General features: G+C 44.0%; 1 protein-coding gene across 1 annotated transcript in view; it reads left to right on the top strand.

Moving 5' to 3' along the window:
* The first annotated feature begins 261 nt into the window (after window positions 1–261).
* TNFRSF21 (TNF receptor superfamily member 21) overlaps window positions 262–25,274 on the top strand; it is a 38,892-nt gene continuing 13,879 nt past the window's right edge. Inside the window, exons 1-4 of the mRNA XM_035110335.2 lie at window positions 262–654; window positions 9,578–10,229; window positions 14,462–14,941; window positions 22,861–23,126. Of these exons, the coding sequence (XP_034966226.1) occupies window positions 613–654; window positions 9,578–10,229; window positions 14,462–14,941; window positions 22,861–23,126 (1,440 nt within the window). The 5' untranslated portion in view covers window positions 262–612. The remainder of the gene's footprint in view (window positions 655–9,577; window positions 10,230–14,461; window positions 14,942–22,860; window positions 23,127–25,274) is intronic.

Here is a 25,274-nt window from a genome sequence, read left to right as displayed (position 1 = left end):
GGCGGAAGGTTTCTCTCGGGATGCTCCGCCCGCCTCTTTTCTCACGGAGATGACTTTGGGGCCAGATCCCAGGCATCCGGGAAGGAAGCCCCGAGCCGCGCCCCCCCCCTTGCGGGCCAGTTTCGGCCCATGACGACACAGGAACGCGATTGTGCTGCGTCAGAGGCGCCGGGCAGGGCTTCTCGCGGAGTGACGTCATGGGGGAGGGGAGAGAAGCGGCCGGAGCCCCTCCCTCTCTCGCTGCTCTCCGCCCGTTCCTCCTCCTCCTCCTCCTTCGCAGCAGCCGCCGGCGCAGAGCAGCAGGCAGGGAGTCGCGCAGGAGCTAGGCGTCCGTGGCCTCTGCTGGGTCGCTATGGGAAGCCGGCCGCGCCCGCAGCCCACGCCAGCCCCGCTCCCGTTGCCGCCGCCCCTGCGCCGCCCGGCGGCCCCTCCTGCCCCGCCGCCGCCGCCGCCCTTCGTCGCCCCGGAGGCGGCCTCTCGCTGAGGCGCCGCGCCCTCGCTGCCCGACCCCCCGAGCGCGCTCCCTCCGCGGGCCATGCGGCGCCGGAGGCTCTGCTAGCCTCCATGGACCCCTAGAGGACCGCCGGCCCCCTCCCGCCGCCGCCGCCAGCCATGGGCGCCCCCGGAGCCGCCTTCGTCGCCAGCCTCGTCGCGGTGAGTCGGGCAGGGCAGGGCGAGGGCGGAGGCGACGCGGAGCAGCCCCCGACCAGCGAGGGCCTCTGGGGATGGAGAGGCGCTCTGCACATGGTCAGAGGCCGCCTCCCGGCTGGGAACCAGGGCGGGCCCTTGCCTCAAGGCAACCCTGGCTGCGGGGTGCCTCGCCGAGCAGCCGGGGAAGTGGACGCGCTCGCTCCGCGGGGCTCCGGGGCCAAGACTGCGGTCCGCCCGCGAGGGACGCATCCTGCCCGAGTGGCCGGGCCTGTTCCCGGGGCGGACTCCGGGCCTGGAGGGGGGCGGCAGCGGAGAAAGATGGAGCGAGGGGCGGCGGCCATCTCCCCGAGGGTGGGAAAGAGGCCGGGGACCCGGCGAGGCGGAGGCAGCTGCGCTCTTGCGGCAAGCGGAGCCAAGGAAGCCAAGGGCTCCTCCTTCCTTCCTTCTCAGCAGCAAAAGGAAGGAACACCTGGAGTTGGGAATCTTCATGCTAATCCATCTCCCCGATTTGCTCCTGCGCATAAGGGAACATAATGCAGGCAGCTGGAAGTACCGTTGGGAAGCTTCTGCTGGGGTTGGCATTGGAGTAAAGTAGGTAAAAGAGGACCTTCTCCACGTTTTGGCTGAGGTGGGAGCAGCCAGTGGGCAGAGCCCTCAAATGCAGCACCCCTTAAAGATCGCTTGTTGACCACAAAGTCCAGGTGCCAAGGAACTGGATTTATTCTGACCCTGTTTAGTACTGTTATAGCAGAACACTTTCATGTTTAGTAACCTAATTTATATCCCACCTTTCCTTCAAGGAACTCAAGGCAGCAGCATGCAGGGTTCTTTCCACACACCCCATTATATCTTCCTCAAAACCCTGTAAAATAGGCTGGACTGACAGAATGTGACTATCACATAGACTGTGTCTTGGCAGAGTGGGGATTTGAACCCAGGGCTCTCCTAGCCACCACACAACTTGGAATGATATTTTTTCTGGGTACATTGAAAGCATAAGTGTTTGGGGTTTCACATGTATATCTTTGCAACTGAATCCCTCTGTAATGTGTGTGTACAACTTGTGCATATTTTGATTGTGTTCAAATAGTCCAGCAAAAAGAATTGAAACTGCCATCAGGATACACCTTTTGTACAAAAGCTTTGTAAAAAAATAGCGAACAATCTTCTCGGGGTTTTCCTGACCAACAGGCAGAACCTTTCTTTTTTAAAAATAATTGTTATTAAGGGTTTTCTTGGTTTACAAGGATATGTGCAATGTCTCTCTTAGCATTTTTATATATCAGTTTCATTTGTTGAGACATTGGTGAGGAGAGGGTAAGGAAGGTAGATGGGGGGAGGGTGGGGTGGGGTGACAATGTTTCTATTTTGCTTAATAGGTGGGGGGGTTCTGTCAGTGTCGCTCGTGTAGGTTCTCTACTGTTCATTTGTTTTCTTTTGATGGTGAGAGATGTTGGGGTTTGCCTAGGATATGGTTGCTCCTTTGTGGTTGGCTGTGATGGCCTTTGTTTTGTGTGAGAGTGGGGTGGGTGAGTGTTTTGGGTCAGGTTAACCATATTGATTCATATGCTGTTGGTGGATTTTTGTCATTGTCTTGTTGGGCTGTGTATGTGATAAAGGGGAACCATACCGGGGTGAAGCCGTCTTCTTCTGTTTGTCCCCATGTCAGTTTCAACTTATTGGTTAATTTTTCTAATAGGGCTGTTTCCCATACTGTTTGGTACCATTGGTCCATGCTTACTCCTGACAGGTCTTTCCAGTGTCTGGTTATGGTGCTTCTGGTTGCGGAGAGCAAGTGGGTTATGAGTTCCTTGTGGTGCAGGTGGGCATTATTGTCCTGGAAGATGTTTAGCAAGGCCAATTCTGGGGTAAATTCTAATGTTTGTTGGGTTATTTTACCTATTTCTCTTATGGTTGTTGTCCAGAATCGTTGGATTTGGGGGCACTCCCACCACATGTGGAAATATGTGCCTGCTGAGGTGCATCCTCTCCAGCATTTTGATGAGGTTCCTGGGTGTATTATCGCTAGTTTCCGCGGTGTTAGGTACCACCTGTAGATGATTTTCAGATTGAGTTCTTTCCTTTTTGCTGATATGGATTTAAAGGGGGGTTTAGACCACATTCTGGTCCACTGGGTGGGGTTAATTTCACAGGCAGAGCCTTTCTGAAGTCCAATTTATCCTTTGCGTGGTTCTTGCCACCACGCTATCATTCATTTTAATCTTGTGTGCATAGAAAAATGACTATTTTATTGTGATAGATGCTGGGGCATAGATTTATTACCCATTCTTTAAAAACAATCTGGTTGCCAAAATCTCCAGCATGAGTCTTAAAAGGAAACAACAACAACAAATCCACTTTGTCCTTACCCACAACCACTTCAAATTTGGTGATGACCTGTTCCTCCAGATCAGCGGCACAGCCATGGGCACCCGCATGGCCCCACAGTATGCCAACATCTTCATGGCAGATTTAGAACAACGTTTCCTTAACTCCTACCCACTCAAACCTCTCCTGTACCTGCGATACATTGACGATATTTTTATTATCTGGACACATGGACAACAGACCCTGGAAACCTTCCACCAGACATTCAATGACTTTCACCCCACCATCAACCTAACAATGAACCAATCTATGCAAGAAATACATTTTTTGGACACTACTATAAAAATACAGGATGGACGTATAGACACCACCTTATACAGAAAACCAACTGACCGACAAACATATCTACATGCTTCTAGCTACCATCCCAAACATACCAAACAATCCATCGTATACAGCCAGGCCTTACGTTACAACCGCATCTGTTCCAACTCTACAGACAGAGAATCTCACCTAAGAGATCTACAGCAAACCTTTTTAGAACTAAAATATCCACCTGATGAAGTTAAACAACAGATCAACAGAGCCAGACAGATACCTAGAGAGAACCTGCTGCAAGACAGACCCAAAAAAGAAAATAACAGAACACCACTAGTCATCACATACAGCTCCCAAGCTAAAACAGTACAACGCATCATCAGAGATCTACAGCCTCTCCTGGACAATGACAGCTCCCTTTCTCAAGCTCTGGGAGGAAGACCTTTCATTGCCTACAGACAGCCACCCAATCTTAAACAACTCCTCACCCACAATAATACAACCACCAGACTTAACATGGACACTGGTACCAGAGCCTGCAATAAACCCAGATGCCAACTTTGCTGCCACATACACCCAGACAACACCATTACTGGCCCCAACAACATCCAACATACCATCTCAGGACTATTTAATTGCTCATCCTCTAACATTGTGTATGCCATCAAATGCCAACAGTGCCCTTCACCTCTCTATATTGGACAAACAGGCCAAACCCTACGCCAAAGGATAAATGGACATAAATCTGACATCAGGAACCAGAAGACAGAAAAACCAGTAGGAGAACACTTCAATCTCCCAGGACATTCTATACAAGATCTCAAAGTAGCTGTCTTACTACAAAAGAATTTCAGAAATAGACTGGAAAGAGAAGTTGCTGAATTGCAACTTATCACCAAGCTCAAAACCATGGAGGGACCTGGTTTGAACAGAGATATCGGGTTCTTATCTCATTATACATGATAAGCGATCTTCAGCCATCTCAACCCTTGCTTTTTCATGCAAAACCATTTGCAGTCGTTTGCGGTCATCAACAGCTATCAGTCAGTCAATCACCCATTTCCACCACCCTTCTGGGTGATCCCCCCTCCCCATCCCCACCCCTCCCCACCCCTTCTCTACATAAGTGCCTGGAAACTTCCATTTCACTGTATCTGAAGAAGTGTGCATGCACACGAAAGCTCATACCAAAATAAAAACTTAGTTGGTCTTTAAGGTGCTACTGAAGGAATTTTTTTATTTTACTTCGATCCAGACCAACACGGCTACCTACCTGTAACCAGAACTATGGAAGGCACCACATTGAGCCGCATGAAATGGAAGTCCATCAACCTCACCAAGAAACTTGCCCAGGTACAAACTGACATCCTCTTTCTATCTAAATGCAAAAACCTGGACATTGTACCTAAGGGTCTTAGAATTAAGAACCCTCTTCAATCAACTTATCCCACAGAATATGCCAGAAAACTATGCCACACTTTATCTAAGAAACTGCTGAAACATCTTATCAGCGTTCTGTATTCCAAACAGAAGTTAATAAAGGAGGAACTCTCTGCACTGGAGAACTCCATCAGGAATCACCCGGCCTGGCAGAAGTTCCACAAGGAAAAACAAACCATTTACCACTCTCAACTGGAGTTACTGAAGAACCAGAAAAATAAAAAACTCTGCAACCTTTCCAACCTACAGGCCACCAATCAAAACAAGATCAACAACATTGTCAATCTTTCACAGCAAACACTCAGCCCAGCTGAGGAATCCGTCCTTTCACGGGGACTATCATTCTGCCCTGCCAAATCCCAACACATGATTCAGTTCTGCGGGGACCTGGAAGCATTTTTCCGCCGTTTACGCCTGAAGGAGTATTTTCATCACACACAAGAACAAGACAAAGTAGAACAAACTACATCCCCACAACACAACACCTCTCAACTTACTGGGGAACAACCATCACCCTCCAAACGCATCAATGAACAGAACATTGACCACCAACTACCACCGAAAAGAAGTTACACAAAAAGGGACTCCACATGGACCCCTCCTGATGGACGCAATACCACACTAGATCTGTACATCGAATGCTTCCGCCACAGAATCCAAACGGATGTGACCAGAAAACACCATCGCTTACAACAAAATCTAAACCATGCTGAAAGGAGAGCCATAGAAAATCTCAGGAACAACCCAGACATTATAATTAAAGAGGCAGACAAGGGTGGAGCTGTCGTCATCATGAACAAAACTGATTACATCCAAGAGGCCCACAGACAACTTTCCAATACTGCCTTTTACATGAAATTGGACTCAGACCCCACACAAGCATACAAAAAAGAACTGAACAAGATTATTAAGGAGCTACCCCTACACATCCAAGAACAGATCCTCACAAACACACCAGCGGAACCTCGGCCAGGAACTTTCTATCTTCTACCCAAAATACACAAACCAGGAAACCCAGGACGCCCCATCATCTCAGGTATTGGCACCATTACAGTGGGTGTTTCCGGCTATATGGACTCTGTTCTGAAACCATATGCTATCAGTGCTCCCAGCTACGTACGTGACACCACAGATTTTCTGAGGAAAATACAATATTTGAACAATCTTCCTAACAATACTATACTAGCCACTATGGATGTGGAATATCTATATACCAACATCCCACACAATGATGGTTTACAAGCCATAAGGAACACCATTTCAGATAAAACCACAGCGGACTTTGCTACCAAACTCTGCCACTTTGTCCTTACCCACAACCACTTCAAATTTGGTGATGACCTGTTCCTCCAGATCAGCGGCACAGCCATGGGCACCCGCATGGCCCCACAGTATGCCAACATCTTCATGGCAGATTTAGAACAACGTTTCCTTAACTCCTACCCACTCAAACCTCTCCTGTACCTGCGATACATTGACGATATTTTTATTATCTGGACACATGGACAACAGACCCTGGAAACCTTCCACCAGACATTCAATGACTTTCACCCCACCATCAACCTAACAATGAACCAATCTATGCAAGAAATACATTTTTTGGACACTACTATAAAAATACAGGATGGACGTATAGACACCACCTTATACAGAAAACCAACTGACCGACAAACATATCTACATGCTTCTAGCTACCATCCCAAACATACCAAACAATCCATCGTATACAGCCAGGCCTTACGTTACAACCGCATCTGTTCCAACTCTACAGACAGAGAATCTCACCTAAGAGATCTACAGCAAACCTTTTTAGAACTAAAATATCCACCTGATGAAGTTAAACAACAGATCAACAGAGCCAGACAGATACCTAGAGAGAACCTGCTGCAAGACAGACCCAAAAAAGAAAATAACAGAACACCACTAGTCATCACATACAGCTCCCAAGCTAAAACAGTACAACGCATCATCAGAGATCTACAGCCTCTCCTGGACAATGACAGCTCCCTTTCTCAAGCTCTGGGAGGAAGACCTTTCATTGCCTACAGACAGCCACCCAATCTTAAACAACTCCTCACCCACAATAATACAACCACCAGACTTAACATGGACACTGGTACCAGAGCCTGCAATAAACCCAGATGCCAACTTTGCTGCCACATACACCCAGACAACACCATTACTGGCCCCAACAACATCCAACATACCATCTCAGGACTATTTAATTGCTCATCCTCTAACATTGTGTATGCCATCAAATGCCAACAGTGCCCTTCACCTCTCTATATTGGACAAACAGGCCAAACCCTACGCCAAAGGATAAATGGACATAAATCTGACATCAGGAACCAGAAGACAGAAAAACCAGTAGGAGAACACTTCAATCTCCCAGGACATTCTATACAAGATCTCAAAGTAGCTGTCTTACTACAAAAGAATTTCAGAAATAGACTGGAAAGAGAAGTTGCTGAATTGCAACTTATCACCAAGCTCAAAACCATGGAGGGACCTGGTTTGAACAGAGATATCGGGTTCTTATCTCATTATACATGATAAGCGATCTTCAGCCATCTCAACCCTTGCTTTTTCATGCAAAACCATTTGCAGTCGTTTGCGGTCATCAACAGCTATCAGTCAGTCAATCACCCATTTCCACCACCCTTCTGGGTGATCCCCCCTCCCCATCCCCACCCCTCCCCACCCCTTCTCTACATAAGTGCCTGGAAACTTCCATTTCACTGTATCTGAAGAAGTGTGCATGCACACGAAAGCTCATACCAAAATAAAAACTTAGTTGGTCTTTAAGGTGCTACTGAAGGAATTTTTTTATTTTACTTCGATCCAGACCAACACGGCTACCTACCTGTAAACAAATCCATGGTTTTGCAGAAGTGAAGGATGAGTGCGCTGGTGGTACTGCATCCATTGTGTGCTCATTCTGGGAAGAGGGGGGGGACACACACACCCAAGCTGAAAAGCAAAAAAATGATGGGGAAATGGCAAGCACTCCCACTGCAACCACCCCCAGGAACCCGCCAATCCAGCCATGGTTGTGATTGTGCTTACCTACGTTTTCCGTCAGAGTGAGATTGTAGTTGATGCAGGGGTGGCCGGCTTTGAGTAAATTTCCCTTTTCATTAAGCTAGTGGGGTGTTCAGGGAGGAGCTTCCCCTGCCACTTTGGAGCAGGTATAAAAGGAGTGTGCCTGGCGGTTTGCAGGGCCAGCCATTGTGCTAGCCTGTCTGCCATGCCATGGGCCTCTCCAGTGGCAGACCTTCAAAGTCCAAAAGTGAACTTAACTGGCTTAGCAGGGGAATTGAGCCCAGGTTTCTCCTACCCTAGTGCAGCAATCTGTACTCAAGGGGTGGGCAGAACATCTCCTGGGATTGAGTGGTGGATCCCAGGACCATTTGAGGTTGATCCCAGTGGTTGGCCCCACCTTCCCAAGCTGCCTAAAAGATATCCTTGCTGCTGTGAGCAAGCCCACTCAACTCAGGCCCTTGGGAGAAGGAGTGGCTGCAGAAAAGACTCTTAAGGGGTTGTGGTTGTTGGTTGTTACTGGAGAACAAGGTGAAGAAGGCAGGCCATCTGTGGGGCAGGATGAAGTGAATATCTGGGGTGGAAGCATTTTGTACTGGGGAGAGAAGAGGAAATGTTATAAGGCCGCTTCCTATGTTCCTTTCTGCTGTTGAAAAGCTTTTGTAACACTACTTCATCAAGGGCTCCTTATTACATTTCCGTCTCAGTGGGTTTCCCCGGACTTTCCTGCCCTGCCTGAGATGCCATGTCTGGGCAACCATTAATCAGGGTTAATACTGGCAGAATATTAACCCTGGGCCACTCCCCATCTATGAGCCATAAGTACATCACATCTTTATTGGGCCTTGATGACAAAAGCAACAAAATGACCTTCCATTGTTGGTATAAAAATTCTACTCTTAAATCTCTGGGAAATCTCCAGTGCAGTTGCGTAGCTGCTAGGATGTGAACAGCCCTGTGGCCTTTTGTTTCATAAACTTGTAGGTTTTAAATTTCACAGGCAGTTGTGGTAGTTTAGTATTTAGGGCTGAAATTATTTTTGTGCCGAAACTTATTTGGGAAGATATAATGGAAACCCCATGTGTCTTTGCTGAGAAACGTTATCTAACACTTTTTGAAAGTCCAAGTATGTATACTGTGTCTTTCCGCTCTATTGGATCATTCCTTTCCATGTGTTTGTTGACCCTGTCACAGAACTGAATGATCCTTTCACCAATTTACCCAGAAGTTATGCTAACAGGCCTGTAACTTCCTGGATCCTTTTTCCATTGGCTGCTTAATGTTCTCTGGCAGATGAGGACACTTGGAGAGGCTCTTTTCCTTTTCAAAGTCCTCTGTTTTAGGGCTACAGGAGGAGAACAACAGTTCCTGGGGTGGGGGCAGCTCAAAGGGCCAAAGGCAGCTTTTCCTCAGAGAGTCTTCTGCCCGTCCTCTCTGCCAGAGGCTTTCCAAAAGGCAATTCAGAGGGGAATGGGTTACTGCTGCCTGTAAGAGAGAACTCCACAGAGTCTATACTTGTCTGTCAGGATGCTATGGAAAATCTTTAAAGTGCCATTAGAAGACATTTTGTTGACAGCTTTTTAGCAGCTTGCGTATTTCTCCCTTCAGAAGCTGATGACCTGCCTAGAGATCAGGGCAGTAAACTTTGGCTCATGGATTGGTAGATGGGCCAAAACTCTTCCAGGCAAGAGAGCCAAGCATGTCTTTCAAATGCAGTTACCTAAATAGAGTAAAGCTGATATGGTTTGCTGTTAGCTGCCTTCTGGTCTGTAGCTAACTTACCTTTATGTCTGTGTTTCAGGGATTTATGTTCCTTGGCACCACTGCTGCGCAGTCAAAGCTGACACCCGAACAGAATGCCATAAGACTTTATTCTGGCACCTACAGCCACTTGGATCATGCCACTAACACAAAGCTGACTTGTGACAAATGTCCCGCAGGAACCTATGTGTCTAAGCACTGCACAGCAACCAGCTTAAGAGAGTGCAGCCCATGCGCCAGTGGAACATTCACAAAGCATGAAAATGGGATAGAGAGCTGCCATCCATGTAAAAAGCTGTGTGAGCCGCCGACGGTTGAGAAAACCCCTTGCACTGCTTTGACGGACCGTGAGTGCATCTGTCCACCTGGTAAATTTCAAGACGGTGATGCTTGCAAACCTTACTCCGTGTGCCGTGTTGGGTGGGGCCTAAAAAAGAAAGGAACTGAAACGGAAGATGTCAAGTGTAAACCTTGCCCTCGTGGCAGCTTCTCTGATGTGCCTTCTAGCGTGCTGAGATGCAAAACATTCACTGACTGCTCACAAGCAAACATGGTTGTGATCAAACCAGGGACAAAAGAGAGAGACAACATTTGTGGACTTTCACCAGCTTTTCTGCCTGGAGCTGGGCTTTTGTCACGACCGGAAGAGGGAGAAGAACATTACAAAGTTCCTTCTACTTTCCCCCCCAAAGGTAAGTGTACAACATTGCCAAACATCTGTAGCTAGGGCATGCAAGATTGGGCAAGAAGTATAGTATGTTACATTTTTGTATACATTTATATATATTTTTATTATACACATTTTTGTTGTTCCCCCATCCCCTCACTTCCCCCCTTTTTTCTCTGTATCACTTTTCCTTTAGAATTGAAATTCTTTCGATTTTTTTTTGTGGTTTTCTGAGAAAGGAGCTGGTAAGACATTAGCTGCATTTTGGAATGCCTGCTGTACAGAGGCACCTCCAGCTGATACATTACATGGTATTAGACACCCTTCACCCAGCTCCTAAACAGTGCAATTGTCTCTTGGGTTGGCTCCACACTGGTCAGCATCTGTTTCTGCCCTCGTGGGGGTTCTGTGTTTAGCATACCATGCCAGGACTTTTCTGAGCAGTCTGAAGCCATGAAGATGGGAGAGGCATTTTATCTTATAACCCTCCTATGCTTGCAACCCTCACAGGGACTCTCATGGAACTTGGTGGGACTTCTGGGTAGATATGCCTAGGATTATATCAAATAAGAACTTCTTTTATCCCAAACACTTCAGACTAGCACCGTCCTGTTCACGATTCTGTTGCTTTGCAGCAGTCAGGAGAGCAGGTGCTGATTTGAATGGTGGCTTGTTCCATTTTGTTTTGGAATTTATATATTGTTATGTAGACGCCTCCATGGACACACAGGTGGGCATCCCTCCTTTGGATACAATCAAAACTGCAACCTTAGAAGCCCTTGCATAGCAGGGGTTGTGGAATCAGTTTGTACTCAATGTCCATTCACTGTTATGGATCAAAACACCATTATTCCAAATGTTTGCTGTAGCGTAAAAATCATAATTGGAATAATTTTATGATCTAAGTCTATATAAGCTATTTCTTTGGAGTGAACTAAAAATTGGATTGACATGCAATTGGAATATTTCCAGTGTTAATCAGATACCTCCAGCCCTTTTCAATACATAAACTGTTGTATTGAGGGGATAGAATGTATTTTTGTTAACTTTCTAGCTGACATAATGTAGGAACAGCTAATCTTAGTATTAATAAGCTACTGATCAGTTTCGCAGAAACTTACCAGAAAAATAATAAATCATGATAAGAAACTTCTAATAAAAGAATGGAAATGGGTTTTTTTTTTTAAAAAAATGTTTTTTATTAAAGATTTCTTGGATTACAAAGGTGTGTGCAGTGTCTCTCATATTTTAACATGTATAATTTTTGCAAATCAATTTTATTTGTTAAGACATTAAGAAGAAAGAAGGAAAACGAGGTAGAGAATGGGAGAGTGGATGGGGGTGAGAGTAGGTGATGATGTTTCTGTTTTGCTTAATATATGTAGGGCTTGATGTCAGCTTTGTTTGTGTAGGCTCTCCTTTATTCGCTTGTGTTCTTTTGGTGGTGAGAGAGATTGGGGTTGGCCAAGGGTGTGGTTGTTCATTTGTGATTGGCTATGATGGTCTTTGTTTTCGTGTGTGAGTGGGGTGGGTGGGTATTTTTGGGTCAGGTTAGCCATACTGATTTGTATGCTAATGGTAATTTTTTGTCATTATCTTGTTGGGCTGTGTGTGTGATAAAGGGGAACCATACTCTTCTATTTGAGGCATCCTCTTCTATTTGAGAATGGAAATGGTTTGTTGAATTTCTACAAACTGTAAACAGATAAGAACATTGGCAGGATTATTGTAAGAACCTGCACTTTTATAAGAGTATATATTTAAAATAAATGAATAAATGAATAACTTACGTTAATTTAGAATATGCAGGAAATGTAAAAAATAAATTTAAGGATCTGCAGAAAGAGGAGTAAAGAAGTCAGGGACTTAAAAGTGGCTTCAGTGGATCCATTGTAGCACTGAGATGTAGCCATTGAAATAGGATCTGATACAAAGTATTGTATCAAAAATATGAGGGACTGAATCAAGACTGTTAAAGTAAGATGCTGGTCCATTGCTATGCGATACATTCTGACAAAGCGTGGCTGCCAAGCTGAAAGAGGAGAAGCAAATAGACGTGGGCGGACTTGAACAAGATATTCTTTTGGTCTCAGCATAGCATGTTTAGAAAACTAATTCATTTCTGACACTTTTTCTTTGTAATGAACTATCAATGGCTTTCACCATAACATCTGGTCATGCCTAATCTAGAACAAAGAGAAAAAACAATGGCTACACTGTGTTGATTTGATTATTGCTGTTTAGTTTTGGTCTTCTAAACATTTTTGAATATTGCAAAACTTAACTGAAAGCGTAATTGTGCCTGTGACATTTAAATTTGGGGCTTTATTTATAGCCTCCCCCCCACTTTGAGATCATCAAAGCAGCTCGCAAACTTGTTTGGGGAAAAATTGTTCAGAATCTCCTCAGGGACAGGCTTCCACGTACAGATCTTCCATCCTGGAACTATCTCTCTTGCCCTTTGCAACAGAAGCGTATTCACTATTAAACCAAATTTGGGGCTAAATAAAAAAATTCTTTCAGTAGCACCTAAAGACCAACTAAGTTTTTATTTTGGTATGAGCTTTTGTGTGCATGCACACTTCTTCAGATACACTTGAAACAGAAGTGCCAGACCCTTATATATATACAGAGGGTGGTGGGGGTGGGTGGGAATGGGTGATGGGCTGATGGGAGTGGTAAACCTGTAGATGGCTGTTAACGACTGCTGATGACTGCAATTAGTCCGGGGGGGGGGAGCAAGGGCTGAGGAGCTAAAGAAAGCTTGATCATGCATAATGAGATAAGAATCCGATGTCTTTATTCATCCCAGGTGGCTCCATGGTTTTAAGCTTGGTAATGAGTTCCAATTCAGCAACTTCTCTTTCCAGTCTGTTCTTGAAATTTCTCTGTAATAAAACAGCTGCTTTGAGATCTTGTATAGAATGTCCTGGGAGATTGAAGTGTTCTCCTACTGGTTTTTCAGTCTTATGGTTCCTGATGTCAGATTTATGTCCATTTATCCTTTGGCGTAGGGTTTGGCCTGTTTGTCCAATATAGAGAGCTGAAGGGCACCGTTGGCATTTGATGGCATATACAATGTTAGAAGATGAGCAATTAAATAGTCCTGAGATGGTATGTTGGATGTTGTTGGGGCCAGTAATGATGTTGTCCGGGTGTATGTGGCAGCAAAGTTGGCATCTGGGTTTATTGCAGGCTCTGGTACCAGTGTCCATGTTAAGTCTGGTGGTTGTATTATTGTGGGTGAGGAGTTGTTTAAGATTGGGTGGCTGTCTGTAGGCAATGAAAGGTCTTCCTCCCAGAGCTTGAGAAAGGGAGCTGTCATTGTCCAGGAGAGGCTGTAGATCTCTGATGATGCGTTGTACTGTTTTAACTTGGGAGCTGTATGTGATGACTAGTGGTGTTCTGTTATTTTCTTTTTTGGGTCTGTCTTGCAACAGGTTCTCTCTAGGTATCAGTCTGGCTCTGTTGATCTGTTGTTTAACTTCATCAGGTGGATATTTTAGTTCTAAAAAGGTTTGCTGTAGATCTCTTAGGTGAGATTCTCTGTCTGTAGAGTTGGAACAGATGCGGTTGTAACGTAGGGCCTGGCTGTATACGATGGATTGTTTGGTATGTTTGGGATGGTAGCTAGAAGCATGTAGATATGTTTGTCGGTCAGTTGGTTTTCTGTATAAGGTGGTGTCTATACGTCCATCCTGTATTTTTATAGTAGTGTCCAAAAAATGTATTTCTTGCATAGATTGGTTCATTGTTAGGTTGATGGTGGGGTGAAAGTCACTGAATGTCTGGTGGAAGGTTTCCAGGGTCTGTTGTCCATGTGTCCAGATAATAAAAATATCGTCAATGTATCGTAGGTACAAGAGAGGTTTGAGTGGGTAGGAGTCTAGGAAACGTTGTTCTAAATCTGCCATGAAGATGTTGGCATACTGTGGGGCCATGCGGGTGCCCATGGCTGTGCCGCTGATCTGGAGGAACAGGTCATCACCAAATTTGAAGTGGTTGTGGGTAAACAAATTTGGGGCTGTTGTTGACACCAATGTATGGGTCATGAGGTTCAGCTTGCTCCTTCCACCCAGTTCTTCCTATGGATGCTGTTATATGTATATTTGTTTGCACTCACATAACATAAATGAGAATCCCCTTTGTAAGCCCTCTAGGAATCATACTTAAAGGGCATTTGGGCCAGAGCTACAGGAAGAGTGGGTGGGTTCTATACCTGCTGCTTTGCTTCTAACATTGCATTTTGTTTTTTAGGTGTGAATGCCCCAGTTTCCAATTTTTCTACCCCAAACGTGTCCGTTGACATGGTGGAGCCAACCAACAGCTACAGTGGAACTTCAACGAATGAGACTGTAGTTGTCAATGTGACTGCTGTGGGATATGCTACGCCTTTGAATCACAAGCATACCCCTTCCATCCTGAAAAAACAGCCAGCGCTGGAAATGAGTGGCAGTGTAAAATCCAGCATTCCCTATAACCCCCCCAAGAGAGGCTCTCCAAGGCAGGCTGCCCACAGGCATTTTGATATCAACGAGCACCTGCCGTGGATGATCGTGCTGCTGCTGCTGCTTGTGCTGGTGGTGATCGTTGTGTGCAGTGTCCGTAAAAGTTCGCGAACTCTAAAGAAAGGACCAAGGCAGGATCCCAGTGCCATTGTCGAAAAGTCCGCTTTGAGAAAATCTCCCACTCTGACTCAGAACAGGGAGAAATGGATCTACAACTGCAATGGCCATGGTGAGTGATGTTGAGCAAATTCCACCTAGAGAATTCTGTTCATAACTGAAATGGTTCATTCTGTTTAACTTAAAACAAGAGTTCTGCAGCACATTAAAGACCATGCTATTGAAGCTGGCATTTTTCACTTGGGGAAAAACAGCTTTGTGACAAGGTGGGATGGCAGCTCGGAGTAGGAAAGCAAGCAATGGGGACAGGATCTTTCCCACCTCCACCTGCCCCAGAACTAGAGATTGGAATCTCCCATGGCTATTTTTGGGAAAGAGGCATGGCAATTCCAAAACGGCGGCTTAAAAGTTGCCTCTGGTTTGATCCTAAACTTAAAGTGGAAGTGGAATAGTGTGCCTTGACAAACTTTGTATTCTTAAAAGCTGTTGGCTATTAACTCCTGAGCCTCTGTGATGTGGTAATTATCTTGCATTACTTAAGGCACGGTTCTTCAAATAGGGATACTAGTATGAATGCATAACATTTCCATTGTCTTGAGCAGAGACTAAAGTGAGAAAGCCCAGAATGGCTATCATAATACTGTTGATAGACCATAGCCGAAAAATGTATGCAGGCTTCCAAGTTCGTTTTCTTATTCAGCTGATTAGAAATATGCTCAAGGTTGTAGAGACGTCCCCAGGACTACTTTGAATTACTGTCTTCAGAGGTGGCTAAGCCCCAGTTCAGGGACCCAATCTGCCCCATTCCTAGGAAAAAGAAATAAAGTCGGCCATGCTGGGGTGGGCAGAGCCCAGTGCCTGCTGCACAATTGGGTGGAGATCAGCTGAAGGGAGAGGGCTTGTTTGGCTTGTGGGGGGTGGTTCCCCCTACTTCTGGCTACCCCAGCTGCTGGTATACTGTCCTTGCAATGCTGGCAAAGGTAAAATTTAGCTCTTGGGTCAGGAAAGGTTAGCCAGCCCTCCATTAAACTATGCCACAAATTTATGGACTCCTCAGCAGGTTTATTCTTCCTCAAAAATATATTGTGCTACATAGCAAGAGAGGTGCCACTTTAAGGAAAGGGTTGGTGTGCAGGAGAGAGCAATACTGTGTTCTGCCACAGATAACTATTTACTTTGGGCAAGGATTAGTCATAACTAGTGTAGAAAAAGAGGAAGTGGAGACCGTATTGGACAGATAGAAGGGGGAACATTCATAAATGGAAAACTTACACAAAACTTAAATACAGAATCAGTGATTATACATCACAGATGGCTTTAAGACTTCCACCACTTTTATATATTTGCAGCAGGAACTTCAGAGAGAAGAGAGAGAGAGAGAGAAAGAGAGAGAGAGAGAGAGAGAGAGGCTATGCTCCTGCCCATCCCCCCCCCCGTGATACCCCCATTGCCATTAGTTTTAGTCCTGCCCACAGTTGGCATGTGACCCCCACCCAAAAACCCTAAGAGAATGTGCCTTTTGACAAAAACAGGCGTGGAAATCTATCTAATGCTTTCCTTTCTAAAATTTATAATAAGAAAATTCTACGTCTAGCACACTTCTGTGCCCCTTTGGCATGTCCACTTGCAGCTTCGCCCCCACCCCTGGCATTAAATGTGAATGGAGAATTCTGCGATCAGAAAGCCAAGGCTCTTCTCTCTGCCTCCAGTTCCTTTTGGCAAATAGCAACACGCAGCTTTTCCAAGTTATTACATGAAAGTGGGGTGCTGACTGCACCTCCCTCAACTTCAAATCCTTCTCCAGAGGCTGTACTCTTTTCTTTTTCTTTTTCAATGAACATAGACTTCACTGTTGTGGTGGAGTGATCTTTTGTGTTGTGTGGCGGAGGAAGGGGTGTGTGCTGGGTGTCATCCCTGAGGGGGGTGGTTGACATCGCCTCAGTGCCCCCCGGGGTGACCGCCGCGGGTGGCTAGCCCCCCCCCCCCGGGTGCACAATATGTGCATCACTCCGGGTGCCGGAGCAGCTAGCTCCGCCTCTGGTGGGATTCTGACCACTTGTAATGCATTTTGTGTTGTTATCATTGCAATAAAAAGCATTTGACATTTTAAGAGCATCCCTTCATCTGTATCCACATATCTAGGGGAGGCTCCTTGTTTAACGTGAACTTCCTAGTTCCCGGAATATAGATTTTCAAGCAACTTACAGGGTCTTCACCTGAGTCACCCTGCCAGTGCATTCTTTCTCTGGAATTTGCCGATAGCTGCCTCCAAACTGGCTAATGCTTAATGACGATATAGAGCCTACCTGTTAGCCTTTGCTTGCTTGTTGCCTTACTCCTCCCCAGGAGGTGGTAAACCAAACCGAAGTTAGCAAAACAGGTCCCTGTGGTGCACGCTGCCAGAAAGGGCGGCTTTTCCTAGTTGTTTCAGTCTGTTGCTCTTGATTGATCGCTTTGCCCTTGATTCACCCCTTCTTCTTTTTTAAAATACAAGTACGAATATAGATACAAATAATAAACAAATAATGAACATATAACCATATTTCGCTTCTTGTTTTCTTCTAATTGACTTCCTTCATCCTCAATGTGGGTCTACTTTCATATTTAATAAGCTGTTTCCTTCTCATTTCATTTTTTCCAACTTTTCTTTTCCATTTTAGACTTTTACACCTTAATTTGTTTTGCAAAAGTTAATCAAAACAAGTCCAGGTATTAATTTGAGGGCACTGATTTTTAAGATAATCTTTATATTTCCCCCATTCTTTTGAAATTTTTGTTTAGATTGATCCCTAACTGCACCTGTCATTCTAGCCAACTCAAGGTAATCAAATAATTTTACTGGCCATTCTTTTTTTGTTGGTGCTGACTCATTTTTCCAATTTTTGGCAATTAAGGATTCTTGCCTCTGATGTTGCATACAGGAATATTTTTGTGTTTTCCCTAGGGATATCTGAATCTAATATTCCCAATAGAAAAGCTTCTGTTTTTTTAAACAACAGTTTGTTTAAATATTTTCTTCAACTCTTCATATACCAAATCCCAGAAGCTCTTGATTTTATCACAGGTCCACAACAAGCGTCCCCGCTGCTTGATTGCGCCTCCAATACAATTTAGATTTTGTTTATACTGTACATTTTAAACATTTTGCTTGGTGTTAAACACCATCTATAAAACATCTTTAACAAATTTTCCTTTATCGCCTCACAAGCTGTAAATCTCCAATTCTCTTCCCATAATTTCCACCATAGGTTTGCCTAGGTCCATTGCCCATTTAGTCATTACCTCTTTTACTTGTTCATCCTTTACCTCCCACTCTAGTCAAGTTTCATACATTTTAGAGATTACCTTTGTCTTATTTTGTAATAATTCTTTGTCCAATATTGAAATTTCTCTTGCAAAACCTTTTTTGTTATCTGTTCTGAACACTTCATTTAATTGGTGGTACTGAATCCATCCCTGTTCGGTGATGTTTTACTTCCTCATATTTTTTCAATTTCAATTTGTTATTTTTTTCTTCTAGTAATTAATTTGCCCCTTCTAGGCAGCTATGCAAGTTGAGCCCTGAAGGAGAAAGCTGGACTGGGCAGGGCTGGTGGGGCAATGAGGATGTTTATGTACAGGGGTACACAGGACATGTTTCCCAAGCGCCCCCCCCCCAAAAAAAGAGGGGGGGGGGCTGAAGCCAGCACAGGAAAGGAGGATGGAATCATGGAAATTAACTGGAAAAGAAAACAGGGAGAGTTTAGATAAAGGAGGAAATTAATTGGAGCACATGTGATTATTATTTTTTAAGTTCCATAACCTTGGTTTAGTTGTAGTTACAGGTAGGTAGCCGTGTTGGTCTGAGTTGAAACAAAACAAAAAAAATTCCTTCAGTAGCACCTTAAAGACCAACTAAGTTTTTATTTTGGTATGAGCTTTCGTGTGCATGCAAGTTGATCTATAAACCTATAATCTCATGGAAAGTAGTAGCATAGAAAATGTTTCTATACTACAAAACGATCATTTTAATTTTTTTCAGAAGTAAGTGCCACCCAGTCTAATGAGACTTGGTTCATGTACGTAAAAATGAAAGCTTGGGATTTGTGACTTTGCCAACTGTTGTGATTTGGGGATAAGGGGAAAGCCGATCTGCAATACCTGTTCAATGAGAAAGGCAGTCTGCAAATACTCAAAACTAGTTTGTAGCTATAAATTGCCTTTGTTCTGCTCCTCTTGGCCCCCTCTCAGTCCTCCTTGCAAGCTCTTCCAGGTGATTTGTGTATATGATGTGGTGATGGATTCTGTCCATGTTTGGGTTATTGTGTGCTGAGCCCAGTTAGCTTTTTGTTAGCGAAAGGCACTCTACGCATGTTCAGAGGTACTGGCTTGCGTTGGGCTGGTGTTAGACTCTGTAGTGAGGAAGTCTCAAGCTCGTTGAAGGCCTAATGTAATATAGTGAATAAGAGCAATTATTTATCAGCTGGCAATCCCCCCGCTTCAAGTCTCAGCACTATTATGAACTCACAAGGTGACTTTATGCAAGCCACAGTCTCACACCCCCTTGATGTGAGAGTCTGCCTAACTCACCAAAGTATTAGTTACAGGTAGGTAGCCGTGTTGGTCTGAGTCGAAACAAAATAAAAAAATTCCTTCAGTAGCACCTTAAAGACCAACTAAGTTTTTATTTTGGTATGAGCTTTCGTGTGCATGCACACTTCATCAGATACCACCAAATACTTACCAAAGTATTGTAAAGATTGCTGTGATACAAGCATCCCCAAACTTCGGCCCTCCAGATGTTTTGGACTACAATTCCCATCTTCCCCAACCACTGGTCCTGTTAGCTAGGGATCATGGGAGTCGTAGGCCAAAACATCTGGAGGGCCGCAGTTTGGGGATGCCTGCTGTGATACATATTCCAGGGAGTTGTTAGACTGCGGAGAAAACAATCATCTTAAAGAGTAGTAGATTTATTGTGGCATAAGTTTATGGACTCGAGCTCACTGCTTGCATCTGCGAGTACTCTGGACTACAAAATATCATGCTGCAATAAATCGGTTTGTTTTCCAATGTCAGAAGATTATTGCAGTCAGTGGAATTCAGTGAGTTTGGCAAGAGTTCCCTTAGGAGATTCTTGCAATACTGTAAGGCAGGCATGTCAAACTTGCGGCCCTCCAGATGTTTTGGACTACAATTCCCACCTTCCCCAACCACTGGTCCTGCTAGCTAGGGATCATGGGAGTTGTAGGCCAAAACATCTGGAGGGCCGCAAGTTTGACATGCCTGCTGTAAGGGAACGCTTCTCAAACCCACTGAATTCCACTGATGGTAGCAGATTGGCAGGGCAAATGGAGGTGGATCACCCCCACTTGATAGAGTCACTGACAAACACAGGATTCCTCAGATCCAAAGAGAGACCCCCCTGCATATATTCTTCCCAAGGATCATGCAATGTTCTACAAGGGTGGTGGGAGGGCAACCCCCCCCCCGGGGACATGGACAAGGCCGTCTGCCTGAGGAAGGGAAGACTGATGAGCCAGACGAGGCTCCAATGGCCTAGGCTGGCTTACTTGATTAAGAACTCCATTCTGAAATCGCAGAGATGCTTTCTGTGCAGCCAGTTTGCAAGGGGGGCAGTTTTCACAGCTGTGTTCTGAGAGACTTGCAGCCAAAATGCCTTATCATGCTGGGACTTCAGCTCTAATGTTGCGTATTGTATTTTTCAACTCTCCATCAGTACTAAACAAGGTACCTGGTCCCTGAGTTTTGTTTTCTTAACAAAGCTGCTCTTTGAATAGAAGGGTCCTTGCTTGTAAAAACAAAAAAGTTTTATTTCCTGATACTAATGAGTTAGCTGTGCAGTCTCTCTGAATCTGGCATCAGCATAAATGCCAGAGTAATTCTGAAATACATTTGAGTTGTAACCAAGTGCTGAAGGTGGAAAGGAAATCATGGCTATCATCTTCAGTCCTCCTCAGTTTAAGATATACTGTATCTTGGTCCTTCGGCTTCAAATGCTTCTATGTGGTGCATGGCTTCCGTGCTCCTGGTGGCAACAAACAAAGTCTCCTTGTCCTTTGCTCCATTCCAAAGGGAAGCAGCCTTGAGAAGCAGAAGCAGGCTGCAATATTTCCAAATAAATCAAAGGTTTATTTTAGATAAAAAAATTGGGAATTGTAAATGAAAAATCAAAATTTGAGATGGAATTGATTCAGAGGAAAGGAAAATATATCTCATGCCTATATGATCTGCTGTTAGAATGGGAGCTTAAGGAAGAACAAACAAAATCAGTCATGATTAAAATGGGCCCAAGATCTCGGATATAATGTCCTAGTAGAACAATGGGAAAGATTGTGGAAGGAGGATATGAAATTTACTGCCTGTTATAACCTAAAAGAGAATATACTAAGGATGATGTACAGGTGGTATGAAACACCAGAGAAACTTGCCAAAATGTATAAAAACGATTCGTCTGTGTGCTGGAGGTTAGTGGAGAAAAGGGATCATATATACACATGTGGTGGAGTTGCCCCACCATTTGTAAGTATTGGAACATGATTTATGAAGAACTTAAAAAACTACTAAAACATACATTTAGAAAAAACCCGGAAGTATTCCTATTAAATATAATACCAGTAGATATAAAACAACAAAAAGGAAATTATTAATGTATGGGATAGTAGCAGCAAGAGTCCTAGTGGCTCCAAATTGGAAATCCAAAAATATACCCAGTATAACAGATTGGCAAATGCTGATGCTAGAATACCTACAGTTGGCAAAAACAACAGCAAGAATAAGAGGACAAACGAGACAAAAGGCACAGGAGGAATGGAGGATGTTTAAATAATATTTATTGAAAAGTGCAATTTCTGAAATCCTAATAGCAGACTTAGGCTGAACCTGATATAAAGTGTAAGAAATGAAATGATATGTAGATATAGTATTCATAAATGTGTGATAAAATAAGAATAACATAAATTACAGAGAGAATAATTGGAAGAGCTGGTTTTTCTTTTTGATGGAATATTTTCTTTTTGTGGTTTATAGTTTTCTTTTCATCTTTTTTCTTCTCTTTTTTGTCTGGCAAGCTTTGTGTGAGTTTTTGTGTTTTTTGTATATTGTGCATGCACTTTTCATTTTTCGCTACCAAGGTTGTATTTTAAAATATTAAAACAATAAAGAATTTATTATATATATATATATATATATATATATATATATATATATATATATATATATATGCAAAAGCAGAAGAAAATTGGCTGGCAGCCTTTGTCAATGAAGACAAATTAAAGAAGCCTTTCCACCACTTAGGGCATATGGGAAAGGGATGTTGAGGCCCAAAGGGTTCCACAGGTTACAAGAGATATTTTCCTCCTGTTCTCTCCTGCTGAACTTCACATAGTGCCTTCTGGGTGTCCGTAGAGCCCTGAGGTTCTGTATGGATAGATAAGTGAGACAGTTTCTATTAAGCTTTCTCCAGAGGTGGCCCAGGTCATCCATCCTTTTCAAATTCCAAAACTCTCCCTATTATTATCCTTTCAGTCATTGGGGAATGTTGCTCCCCATGGGCCCAACTCACCACTGCCAGGCTCCAGGGGATAGAACTTGGGGTTCTAGTAAAACACAAAGTAGATCTTGAAAGTTCAATGTCTGCCCGCCTCTGCAGTATGGGAATTGCAGAAGCACAAGCAATAATACCCATTTTTAAAAACCCTCCAAATTTAGGTGAACCATAGTACCTTAACCCAAGTGGCATCGCCCATAACTGCATGAGGCAATGATCAGGGCTACTTATAGGATCTCCAACTTGGCACATTTTTGGAGGACATAAGGTGGCACCCTCAACTATTAAGAAAGCTAGAGTATTGGTGTTTGCATCTCAGTGAACCTTCTGGTTCAAGAAAAATGTTAACTAGTAGACTACAAAATAGCTTTTGAAATTCCCCTGTGAGGGACCTTGTTGCTTGGTCTGAATATGCAACAATTTGACGCCTGGGAATACTAAGCAAAATTCAATGTTCTTTTGGTTTATCACCCGTCAAACAGGCATTGACATTCTGAAGCTGGTGGCTGCCCAAATTGGAAGCCAGTGGAAGGAGATCTACCAGTTCCTGTGCAATGCAAGCGAGCGGGAGGTGGCTGCTTTCACCAGCAGCTATTCTGCAGACCACGAGAGGGCCTATGCAGCCTTACAGCACTGGACCATCAGGGGCTCTGAAGCCAGCCTTGCCCAGCTGATCAGTGCTCTCCGTCAGCACCGGCGCACGGATGTGGTGGAGAAGATCAGGGGCCTAATGGAAGACACGACACAGGTAAGGTACACATGTAATGCTTGGCTCTGTTAGCTCACGCCCAGCACAATCCTGACCATGTCTGCCCAGGCGTAAGGCCTATCGGATTCAACGGGACTTACTTTCAGGTAAGTGGAATTAGAGCTGCAGCATTAGTGAATTAAGGCTTGGTCCCTGCTGCTGCTGATTTTGAGGCCTACGAACAGCCAGATGGGCGGGGTATAAATATTATTATTATTATTATTATTATTACTCATGGGCATTCATATTTCCTTTTTGCTGGAAATCTTCTCTCTGGAGAAAGACCTGACTAATGCAATATGTGGGTTGTTGGTCCAAGGCCGGAGGCTTTTCTGACAACATTGAGATTTTGTTCTTGTTCCTGTTTTCCCTAGTAAATACACTTTGTGTATCAAATTTTTTTGTGTGTGTTATTGTGTTACTTTCAGTGGGGTAGTTTCCCCCCCAAACAGGGTGCTTTGTGAGTGACGCCTCCTCAAGTCTGTGTTGTCTGAAATTTGCTCTCCTAGGCTTCGTTCTTGTGGCTGCAGGATTCTCAGCTGTAACCTGAGCAGAGTCATCTGTGCACCAAGCTGGGCTTCTGATTCATTGTTTTAAATAATGAATACCTTTGTCTCACCATGTTGTGCGCTGCAGTTCCCGTTCTAATTTTAAGCAGCAGAAAGCTAAGCATTTCCCCCATACCTCTTCTCAACTGTGGCACATACAGCTGTTGTCTCTGTGTTTTGTGCTAGATGAGTTCTTGCATCAAATATTTGTGTCTGGAAGCTTCATGCAACATCACCTTACCTTAAACCATGTCATGAATATAATTCTTTGTTACGTTTCTGTGGGAACTCAAAGGAACTGCAGAATATAGTAGTGGGTGCAGACTTCAACTTGTATCTTAAGAATTCATTCTTTCGTTCATTCATTCAAAGCTTCACAGAACAGCTTACATATCAATGAGATGAAGAAAGCCCCTGCCCTCAGGCTAGCAGTGTGAAAAGACCTAGACACACAAGGAAAATGGACTGCCTTGTGATGTGCTGGGCTGGGCTCTCTTTCCTTGGAGGTGTTTAAGCAGAGGTTGGTTGGCCATCTGTGAGGGAGGGATGCTTTGGCTGAGATTCCTGCATTGGATGACCCTCGCGGTCTCTTCCAACTATGTCCCTGCTATGAAAATGGAATGGGGTAAAACGAGTAAATTTAGACAAATTCTTACTGCTTCTTAGAAAAACCAGATGGATTTGAAACAGATGGTTCACAGTTCAAAGCACAGGGCTTGTTGGGCTCTGCAAGGGAGCCAGAGGTTGCAACATACCCTTACAAGGTGTGGTATTGGCCTTGGCTTTCATTGGTGCTAGACAGGAGCAAATTTCTAGCTTTTCTGGTTGCAAATTATTATGAAGCAGCTTGTTTTGATTGGATTAAAGACTGGATTACTTTAAATAACTCAAAAATCCTAGACCTGGAAGGTTGGAATAACCGCTATGGGTGGCATGCGTACTTGGTGTATGAAAAAGTGGCTGTGCATAAAGACTTCCTGAACCATAGTCAGGAAGTTGCTATATAAAATATGGATAAATAGATGGCTCCTTGAACCTAAGATGCCTAAGTGGGTGTTGCCCATGGAGGCTATGGCAGTGAAAAAAGGAAATACAGAAACAGCATGGCCCACATACCAACAACTATTAAGGGAAGGAGATGGTGATATAAAACTAAAATCCTATGAGGAGATTAGCAATTATTGCAATAGTTGGTTACAATACCATCAAATAGCACATATATTTAACCAGGATAGAAAGAAAGGTTTTGAACAAAAAGTATCAAAACTACAAAAGGTATCAAAACTACAAAATGAATTATTCAACCTAGGAAGAAGACCATCTCTAGGATGTACAATCTGTTGTTATAGTGGGAGCAGAAGGATGAAACCACCAAAGAAATAAGGATAAAATGGGCGAAGGACTTTGGCCATACAATACAAATGGAAAGCTGGGGAAGGTTTGGAAGGTTGATACGAACTCCACGGCCTGTTATGTGATAAAAGAGAATATGATGGATATGTTTTATCATTGGTATCTCAACCCGAAAAAAATGGCTAAGATTGATAAAAAAGCAATCAAATATATGCTGGAGATGCAAGAGGGAGGGAGGAACTTTTTT

The sequence above is a fragment of the Zootoca vivipara genome, chromosome 3 (assembly GCF_963506605.1).
Source record: "Zootoca vivipara chromosome 3, rZooViv1.1, whole genome shotgun sequence".
Taxonomy (NCBI): Eukaryota; Metazoa; Chordata; class Lepidosauria; order Squamata; family Lacertidae; genus Zootoca; species Zootoca vivipara.
This window is presented reverse-complemented; position numbering and strand designations above follow the sequence as displayed.